This window comes from Pygoscelis adeliae, unplaced genomic scaffold (assembly GCF_000699105.1).
Source record: "Pygoscelis adeliae isolate BGI_AS28 unplaced genomic scaffold, ASM69910v1 Scaffold75, whole genome shotgun sequence".
NCBI lineage: Eukaryota > Metazoa > Chordata > Aves > Sphenisciformes > Spheniscidae > Pygoscelis > Pygoscelis adeliae.
In genome coordinates this window covers 5,112,219-5,121,993 of record NW_008824772.1, presented here as the reverse complement: position 1 = coordinate 5,121,993, position 9,775 = coordinate 5,112,219, and the positions used below count along the sequence as shown (strand labels likewise).

The following is a 9,775-nucleotide window of genomic DNA, read 5'->3' as shown; positions in this document are numbered from 1 at the left end:
TGCGCCGGGGGGAGCGGGCCTTTGTGCTAGCGCTGACCTGCGGGCCCCTGGCGGCGGAGGGCCGCTGGAAGCCCCGGTGTCCCCTGGAGAAGTGTCTTGGGGCAGCCAAAACGGCACGCGCGGTGTTGAGAGGCCCTCTTCGTGCCCGCTGCCAGCCTCTCGGTCTGACTCCGCAGACCAGCCTAATAGGCCCCTGGTAAGCGGAGCAAGCCCAGAAACACCCCCCCCTCCCAAGAAGCCAAAATATAGTCAGAAGGAAAGGGAGGCAATCTCCCAGGCTGCGTGGCAGAGGAGGAAGGAGCGAGAAGCACAGAGGAGGCAGCAGGAGGAGGAAAAAGAGAGGAAGAGGGCCCTTGCCAAGATGCTGAAAGCTCAACGACCAGGGGAGTGCCAGAAATACATAACGGTGGTGCTAGATCCAGGTACTTGTCCTCACAGCCTGCACCTGCCTTATATTGACTGTCAGTTCTTGCCGTGGAGGCCTGACCCATGCACTGATTTCAGTTCTCTTACAGGTAGAAGGTGGTGGACAGATCCTTCGTGCTCTGCAGGCTGCGAATTATTCCTGTGTGGTTGAGAGTCAGGCTGTTCCCTGCAGCATCACCTGGAGGAGAAAGACTGTGTCATCTCAGGTGTGGGAACAAAATCTCGATGTTCTTGCCCTTGTTTCCCTCTTTTATTTGTACTCATTAGTAATTGTATTTAGCAACCCAAGTGAACACCTTCTAATCTTCTCCCTGCCTCAGAGGTCTGAGTGGGAGCACCAGTTTGAGTGAGTGAATTATAAGCAGGCTCTTGGTCTGGCTGTTTGTTTTCATATCCGGACAGATAGCAGAGGGAGATGAATGGACAGAAGAACCAAATGTCCTGGTCCTGCTTCGCTTGGAGGAGTTTTTGTCCATGGTTCACAACTACAAACAAGTGAGAGTGCTTAGGGCTTTTGTGCTCTCAAACGTGCCTTGCTGTAAGGGTGGTGGTTGTCATCCCTCTTCGTGGCAGGAAGGTTGTGATGTGGGATGGAGCTATGGTTTCAGTAAACCAGAAATCTGGTTTTAGAAGCCATTAATGGATCGAAAACACTAGGGTTGTATAATGCAAAGTTCTGACAAGTTTTAGTTACAATTTTTCACAGATTTTTGAAGAGGTAACATTGTCAGATCAAGTGGGATTTTTTTTTTTAATTTTTATTTTTTATTTCTTTCTGCCATAACTTTATACTGAATCAAGTATATTGCCCCTGAAGAGCTGTGTGAGCAGAGTTTTTCATCTGCAGACCCAGCTGTGAAATTGGAGCCATAGGTTGCTAGCCTCGCATGTGTAACTCAGAATGGTTTAACTCGTTTTTTCCGTTGATCTTTGCAGGAGGCCTGCGGCTGTACAGAAGGACAGAAGGAGACTCTACAGAGCTATATAGCTCGTGTGATGGAGAAAATGCCGGGGAAAATTCTGGCACTGGCAGTCGCTGAAGTAGAAAATTATTTCAGGTTAAACTTTCTTCCCTCCAAAAAGGTTTCTGTGTTGTCTCTGGCCTTGAAAAGTGCCATAGGTGTTTACATTAAGTCCTTCTAGCAAAGACCGGAGCGTAAGAGGTATTCCCACCCAGAGCTGCTCCACTATTTGTTATACAGAAACAGAAGCAAAGGTCCATCCAGCCTGTCACCACAGTGACCAATGGGAAATACCTGGGGAAATGCTCTTCCCCAGTCTTACTTTACTTACAGTCTTACTTTTTAAGAACTCCCAGTTTTACTTTGCTCTTCTTAGGTCTCTCAGAGTTCGGTCAAAAAAGAGACTGCGACAGGCAGCAGTGAATGGAAACCAAGAAGAGGAACAGGGAAAACGGAGAAAAAAGGAAGTTAAGGATTCCGGCCTGGAGATAACCAGAATGGACGTGGAAGAAGTGAGTACCTTTAGAACAGGCATGCAGCTGTCATCTCTTGTTGTCTGCCATTGTTTGAACATCTGACCCAATCACACACTTTCCTGGACGGGGGCAGTCAGCCTCTGTTAGTCCGTGTGTCTGTGGACAGAGCTCTCTGGGTTCAGTTACGTACCTGCTCTCCCACGGACTGACGTGTCTCGTTCACCTTGATTCTGCTGTCAATCTCGGTTAGCACCTCTCACCCTTCGGGGCCTGCTGTCAAAGCACATCAGTGCTGCCCTGGGCTGGGTGGCCTGCCTGTAACGAGAGCCTGCTGCTGAGGAGCTGCGGCAGCTGAAATGGTGCTAAACTGATACTAACTGGCAGGAGACAGGCTGCCCCCAGATACTTCAGTGCCTTAAGTTAACTGTTGCTGACATGGGGAGAGAGTGGATGTTCTTGGCCTATAGCAAGATGTTGTGACCCTTTTTTGTTTCAGACAAGCGTGGGGTTTGATGTGAGAAGATCTATTGTTCCATTTGTTGTTTCCAATGATGTTTTACAGGCCTTGGTGGATCTGCAGCTGTGCAAACAAGTCCAAGTCAGCTTTTTTGAGAGCTGGGAGGAGCTTGGAGAATTTGCCACTATGTTCACAAAAGCTGTAGCTGAAGCACCGTTCAAGTGAGTAAGCAGATGAGGTTTGGTCCTATCTGTGGAGCGGCTGCACTTCCACAGTTACTGGGAGGGAATAGCAGGTACGCGGCTGTACTTCAGTACAACAGAGTACAGTGATTTTTAAAGGAGCAGGCGACAGAGAGCAGCTGCTGATGCAGCTCCTTCAACACAGGGTTAGTTCTTGGAAACCGATGTCCGGCCTGGGGAGGGGTGAGGACAGACCCTGGTGTTTCACGTTGGAGTCTTGACATCAAGTAAAGCTCTTGCTCTCGGCCTGATTTTAGGAGGGGGAAGGGAATGCAAGTAGGGTTGGGCTCTTACAGCACCAGCTTTTCTTCTTCAGTATGTAACCGAGGCAGACGTTACTGAGACTGAACCATTTAGCTGCTTCCACTGATAAGGAAGGACAGCAGCATGTTGCACAGTGATAGCTAAGCAAGCCATCTTGTGCAGTCTCGCACAATCCTAGCATTCCCATCGCAGCAGCTGCTGTATTTTACATCTCAGCCACGAGAAGAGATGAGGTGTCATTAAAAATGACATGTAAAAGTGTTTTATTATTGTTGACAGTCAGAAAGGGAATTCTTGTTTACCACTTTGTATGCGTGTTGGCTTGTGTCAGGATTGCTCCTAAGTACAGGATTGTTTCTTTTTCAGTAGGATATCTGGGTCTTAAACAAGGAAATTGGTAGTGCATGTAAAGAAAATAGGGTCAAGTGAGAAATGGCGCTCTGTCTTCTCTCTCGGGCTATGTGACAACAGATGCAGGAATAGGATTTTCTTCATAGCCTCATTGTCTCATTTGCTTTCCCATTCTTTGTTCTCCCTAGGCGAGAGCGAGAGAAGACGGGGTTCTCTTTCTACTTAGAGAAGGGGTGGTGCAGAGGGGTGAAGGTGGATCATTCCGGAAAGGGTCTCTTGGAAGTTTGGAAGAGGCAGATACAACAATTTAACCGGGTTAGCCTCGAGATGGCTGAGGCTGTTGTGTCTGCCTACCCTTCTCCTCAGCTTCTGAACCAGGTGAGGATGCCTCAGGAATACCGAGTACTGTGTGCAGAGAGCCAACTAATGTAAGGAGTGGAAGAAATCATTGAATTGGTATTAAACTTGACACGACGATTCTGTATGAGCTGTTCAATAAGGCAGTGAAGAAACCAATTCCCTGGCACCCATTGCTCTGGCTTTACAGAGCGGACTACTGGGGCAGCAGTATTGGTTCTGCATCAGCCTCTAAGCTCACAAATGAGATCTGGGGAGGGACCAGGTGAAAAATGAGTGGACACTGTGAAAGGGTAGAGCAGTCAGAGGTGCATAGCTTTGATTATTTTTTTGAGCAACGGATGCAAATGGATAATACCGTTGTTCCTTTGTGTTGCTTTTAGGCCTATAGCAGATGCTCCTCGGAGCAGGAGCGGGAAAACATGCTGGCTAATATCCTTGTGCGCCGCGGTGACGGTGTGACAGCCACCTCCCGGCGGATTGGACCAGAACTCTCCCGACGAATCTACCTGCAGATGACTTCCCACGATCCTGATCTCTACTTGGATGTCACTGGGTAGCCCCAGGGTATGAGGATTTTCCTGTTTGCCTGGTTTAAGTATTCAGCTTCCTTCTGGGGAGAAGTGCTTAGATAACAAATAGAGTCACTGATCCCTGTTTAAAGACTTAAAAGACATTCAGTCTTTATTGTAGGAGAAGAAGATTGGGTAAAATTGCTGAATGGCTGGAGTTTACACAAGAAAGATGGTGAACGTCTTCCATAAGAGCATGAGTTGGACACGGCTTACAGTACTGATAGTTCCTTTTATTTGTCTTCCTAGGGAATAAATAATTTTTAATAATAATGATGATCTTTGCTTCTTAACGTGCTGTCTTGAATATAGGCAGGTATGTCATCTGTTGAAGGTAATACTTTCTACTGCTAAACTACAAGGAGTTATCTTCTCTCTCCAGTGTGAAAGATCCTAATGCTACAAGCAACGTGGTGCTGCCCCCCAGCACCTGCCCTGGTGAGGTGGAAGGACTTGACTTCACAAAATAGACTCTCAGTTTTCCGCTGTGGCAGATGGGAATGAGTAAGACTAATTTTAAGACATAAATTTAGACTGCCCTGATTCAGCCTCCAGATGGCTTAATCTACAGAGGGTCTTGAAATCTGATTACTTGCGCTGGAATTACGAGGTCTAACCAGTTGGCAGAAAAAGCTTTCTTTTAATTAGCTTGGGGAACATGCTCGCCTGTCCACGAAGCCATTAGCACTTGTGTGCACATAAGGATGGTTGAGGTCTTTCGCAACAGCAGCACTTACCGAGACAAGTGCTGAGAGTAAATTAAACTGTGTCCGATGTGTGGAAGTTACCCTTTGGAACCGTGCTGCCTCGAATGAAAAAATACCCACCCGCTGCGCTAGCTTCAGGCATTCAGCGGGAGCCCTCGCCTGGCCAGCGGCACGCTTCGACCTGAACTGATAGATCTTGTTAGCCTGGCGTTTGCGAACTTAAGCAGCACTCTCCTAGATGGCAAAGCAGCAGACTCCTGCCAGATGCTGGCAGGAACGTCTGCGGGGAGGAAATGTCGCTTTGAATGTTGTTTGCCACGCTTCCGAACATCTCTGGAGAGTAAGCAAGGACCTTTTTAAAGAATGCGGTGAGTTAGGTACCAAAAGCAAAGCCTAAAGCTGTTTCAAGGAAGCTTAGAAAACATATGTACTGCTAAGCCAGAGCTGGGCAGCCTTTCCTTCCTTGTACCTGACATTCACGCGTGGTACTTGGGGAACCACGCTCTCATCGTTAGGTTACAAAAAGGTGAAGGCTTACTGCTTCAACGATGACCTTGGTATGAAATGCTATAGATTATTTCGTCATGGCACTGCTCTTATTGGCAACAATCCCAGGTATTAGAAGAGAGGGAGTGATTCTGGCGACTAATGCAGGATGTCTCCATGGAGTCTGCAGCACGGAGATTCTCTGAAACCTGCACTTACTGATGTCACTTCATTTTAGTACTCGCAAAGCCCTTAAGGGTATGACAAACTTGGTTTCCTCTGTAAGGAAATTAAATAATTCACAGGCCTTTGCACAGGTGAGTTTTCTTCTCCAGGCGCAAACCGCCAAACCTCCCAGCCCGCCCAACAGCCCCCAGGCGAAGCCCTTCTCCGCCTGCCTGCGACGCTGCCACAGTGCCACCCAGCGTCGCCCGCCCTCTGCCCGGGGGTCTCGGACACCCCCCTCTTGCTGCACACACAAAACCAGCCCGCAGGCTGGCCAGGAGCCCTTTCTGAGCTGTGGCCGCTTTGTTGGCACTAGCTGGTTAAAATAAATGTAGCTGGAAATCATTACTGTATGTACTCGGAAGGACTTTTGGGCTGTTTCTAGAAGACGTAATTAAAATTAAAACTGCATTAGCAACATAAACAGTCAGTTCAGACAAATTGCTGCGAAAACTGTTGTATTGAAAATTTTCAGCTCCTTTCAATAGTACATCAGCTTCTTCGCCCAACACGCGGATGCACAGCCATCCTACACACTTGTAATTGGTCCTGGAGTAGGCCTTAACATACGATTCCCATACAGCCATATCACCAACTTTAGCACAAATAGAAATGCCAGCAAGGAACAGATATGTATTAAAAACTTTCTACCTCCAGGACAGTACCGAGATAACGCAAGGGCTGGGTTTTTCCACCCCTATAGATTGGCAGCTTTCTGTACCTCGCAATCTAGGTAAACATCCCTCGGAGGTAAGAGGTGTTAACAAGTTTAGGTTAACGTGGGCAAACAATGGGAGTTACAGGCCAACTGCGAAACATGCACAGCAAAGATGATGTGAACAATAACTCTGCTCTGTGTGGAGTGGACCAGCAAACCAATGCTGACTGATTAAAAGCAGTTTCATCAGAACACAATTCCATAGGAATTCTGGCTGCGTAGATGGTGGAGGGAGATGCTGACGAAGCAAGTGCCCGTCCAGGACAATCACTGCTGCGAGTTCTGTTGTAGCAGATTTTGCAGGGTTTTGTGGTTTTGCAGAGCAGCTAACACGTCCTCGTAGAGAGTGTTCACGCTGACGCACAGAGGTTGATGTTGCAGCTCTGTCAGCTTGCAGGCGGCCAAAGTACAGAGGACGCACAGCAGCACAAAGAACAGGACCCTCAGCACCGACCGCGACCAGGAGCGCTTGTGCCGGGGTGGCTGAGGGGGACGAGAACTGGAGGCGGGCTCTGTAACGAGAACATTTACAGGACAGAGAACGTGAGGAATTAATCAAGTATCTTTAACAGTCTACATTCAGAAACAAGCTGTTCAGGTAAGATACTTCAGCCTGTGCTGCAGTTGTCTTTTGTCACGAATTTTCATCACTTAACTCTGGTTAATAAATAGATGCACAGGATCTACCCGTTTAGGATGAAAAGTTTCAGATGTGGTTTCATGGGCAGCAGTGAACAGGGTGTAAGGCACCACTGTTTTGCACGAGATCTGTTTTTGCACATATAGTTCAGTACGTTTAAAAAGAAACGAGCAGAGGGAAGTTCCCTGTGGGAGCAGCTGAAGAGCTTTCTGAATCTTGAAGCTCAGCAGTTCATCGGGAACGGGGATGAAGGGGAAAAGGGCACAGCGGGAGAGCTTATTAGAAGTCCTACAGGTATTTCCCCGCCACTCCCACCATCTCCCAGTACCTGGGCTGCATAAAAGCAAATCTGGCAGCATCCAAATGAGGTAAAGATGAAATCTGATGCAATCCCACCCACAATGGATGCTACTTACTTCGGGTCTGCACGTTTTCTTTTTTAGTTTTCTTTTCCATCTCCTGTTTTGCAGCTTTCTGAGCGTCATACTCCCGTCTTCTGCGTTCCTTTTCTTCTGCCTTCTCTCGCTTCCTCAGTTCCCTCTCTTGAGCCTCCTTTGCTCGCTGTTCTGCTTCACGTTTCTTCTCCATTTCTGGGGATTAATAGGAAGTTTTTTTCCTTTTATGTAAAGGGTTGTCATTGCCTTCTTCCTTATTACCTGCTTATCTGTTCCCAAGTGGAATGAGGAAACAAATCAAATAACTATCCTCTTTTTTAATCTTTTTTTTTTGTTTAATATTACATACCTTGCATTTTGCTCCCTCAGAATTAGGCTTCCCTTAAAATAAATCCTGTGCTGCTCTTTCATATTTTTTATAGGTAACCTATAGTGCATTCCATCTAGAGATCTAACTATTGTTCAGGCAAGAAATCGCATGGTTATCCCTGGCTATCTTTCTCCCTCCAGCCCTTCTACCCTACTCCTCCCAGAGTCCTCAGGATTTTGGTAGTTACAAGTATTTTTAGATGGCAATCAGTACGTTTGGGCGCGTAGGAGAGATCAAGAACAGTCCTCAGCAGACAGCGCGCGAGGGCTTTTTGTGCTTACCTCGCTCTGCTTGGAGCTTCCGTTGCTGTTGTCGCTCCTGCTCAGACTGGATCGCTTTCATGTGCTGCAGTACCTTCAAGGTCCAAGAAAACAACCTGAGGTCTCTGCAGGAGGCTCGTTGCACAGTCAGTTCAAAACACGACAGCTGGAGCGTAGCTGAGGACGGTCAGCTGGGGCTGACCACCCACCCCGACTTACCCCTACAGGTATGGCTCTGAAGAGAGCTCGCACCTTCCCACGTGAATCTTTGCGGTTAAGAAACAGACCCTTCCGTTAAAAAACGAACGTGCCAAACTGGTGCCAGAGGATCACAGAGCACTTCTAGTTATGTGAGCCTACGGTTTGCCAGAGCTTCTCCAGAGATTTTTGTACTCTGGACTATAAGCCTAGACGTGGATTATTTTGTCTCATGATGCCTCCACTTTCTTGGCAACCAGCATTTAGTCCTCTCAACTCCAGTAATGAAAGAGAATCCTACTCAGCCCAATGTTTGCTCTCTACAGGCGCAGAAGCAGTGAAGTCAGTGCAGGGAACCTGCACCTCACTGGCTGAAGGAACTTCAAACTGCTGCAGCAGCCGCCCAGCTGGCTAAGCAAAAAGAGGAAGAACCACCACCGATAAAGCGAAGTAAGGAAAAAAAAAAAAGAATAAAAGCAGATTCCTTACCTTGACAGCAGCCTGTTTACACTGCTTCTCATCCAGACAGTCTCCTGCTACTTTAGCTAGGACAGGATCCAGGGGATTGTCCTTCAGATCTAGCCACTTCAGGTTCTGCAGAAAGGAACGACAAAGGGGAGGCTGTAAGAGCGCAGTAGCCTTGCCATTATTTAAGAGATCCAAAGCAGAAGCAAAGAACTACTTGGTTTTCACATGAATGAAACAGGTACGGAAGAGAAGCAGAGAGAGCTTGAGCAGAGGCGTTTCAGTAGATGCGAGATAATTTCCTCTGAGCTGCGGTGCAGAGCCAGCCAGATTTTGGAATGGGTAGTCAGCAGGATGGATGCTTTACCAGAGAAATCAACCTGAGAAGGATCACAAGACCCTGGGCTGCAGCCCAGAGCTTTACGTAACTGCCCAGCAAACAGTTTTACCTTGAGCTGTGCAAAGCTGACGGGCAGGGTGACTAAACGGTTGTTCAGAAGGTCCAGGTGCTGCAGATTGACCAGGCGGCCGAAGTCCAAGGGCAGATGCTGAAGCCGATTTTTACTCAAATCCAGTTTCACCAGATGCATCAAACTGCAGAAGTCTGACTAAAACCAAAACACAAACAAAACCCAGAAAAAACTTGTCGGCACCTTTATGGAGGAGCCTCAGCGGGGGGAGGGAGTACGCGGAGACAGCCTGCACCCCACATAAGCCACAAATCCTTAACTTACTACAGAACTGTGATGGAGGAAAATCACTCTCCTCCTCGGCCTGAGAAGATGGAGGTGGAAAACAGTGGGACAGATAAGACAGACAGACTGACTGACTGACCGGCAAGGTGATGTATGGCCATACAACAGAAACAAACCCAAGCCTCCGCTGCTGATGAAACTGGTCTGCATTCACGCGGGGATCCCCCGGCAGGAAGATGCTGCAATCTTCACGCGCTGCAAACCTCTTCCCTCTCCCGCCTCGGCCAAAAACCGCCCACCGGTACTGACCCGTCACTGACAGCAGGGTCATTCAGCCACCCCAGGAGGAGGAAAGTGCCAGTTCCAAACCTCCCGGTGAACCTTTACTGAAGCACTGGGTATCTTTTCTAAATATTTCCCAGCAGACTCATCCCCACAAAGGCTCTCTAGCGCCTTACCGGCAGGGAAATGAGGTTGTTACAGGACAAATCCAACACCGTAGCTTTCGG

The 9,775-nt window shown here is 48.0% G+C and overlaps 2 protein-coding genes across 2 annotated transcripts in view; one reads left to right on the top strand and one right to left on the bottom strand.

Moving 5' to 3' along the window:
- Nucleotides 1-4,235, top strand: part of EME1 (essential meiotic structure-specific endonuclease 1) — a 4,938-nt gene extending 703 nt beyond the window's left edge. Inside the window, exons 2-9 of the mRNA XM_009323806.1 lie at nucleotides 31-422; nucleotides 505-632; nucleotides 829-921; nucleotides 1,363-1,484; nucleotides 1,765-1,900; nucleotides 2,427-2,542; nucleotides 3,367-3,556; nucleotides 3,919-4,235. Of these exons, the coding sequence (XP_009322081.1) occupies nucleotides 31-422; nucleotides 505-632; nucleotides 829-921; nucleotides 1,363-1,484; nucleotides 1,765-1,900; nucleotides 2,427-2,542; nucleotides 3,367-3,556; nucleotides 3,919-4,095 (1,354 nt within the window). The 3' untranslated portion in view covers nucleotides 4,096-4,235. The remainder of the gene's footprint in view (nucleotides 1-30; nucleotides 423-504; nucleotides 633-828; nucleotides 922-1,362; nucleotides 1,485-1,764; nucleotides 1,901-2,426; nucleotides 2,543-3,366; nucleotides 3,557-3,918) is intronic.
- Nucleotides 4,236-5,966: 1,731 nt separating this feature from the next.
- On the bottom strand, nucleotides 5,967-9,772 carry LRRC59 (leucine rich repeat containing 59; the record flags this gene model as incomplete). Its single annotated transcript, XM_009323805.1, has 6 exons — nucleotides 5,967-6,755; nucleotides 7,300-7,473; nucleotides 7,930-8,002; nucleotides 8,596-8,700; nucleotides 9,021-9,179; nucleotides 9,725-9,772. Coding segments are annotated over 6 exons (804 nt in total), but the record flags the coding sequence as incomplete, so codon positions are not given.
- Between the last annotated feature and the right edge of the window lie 3 nt (nucleotides 9,773-9,775).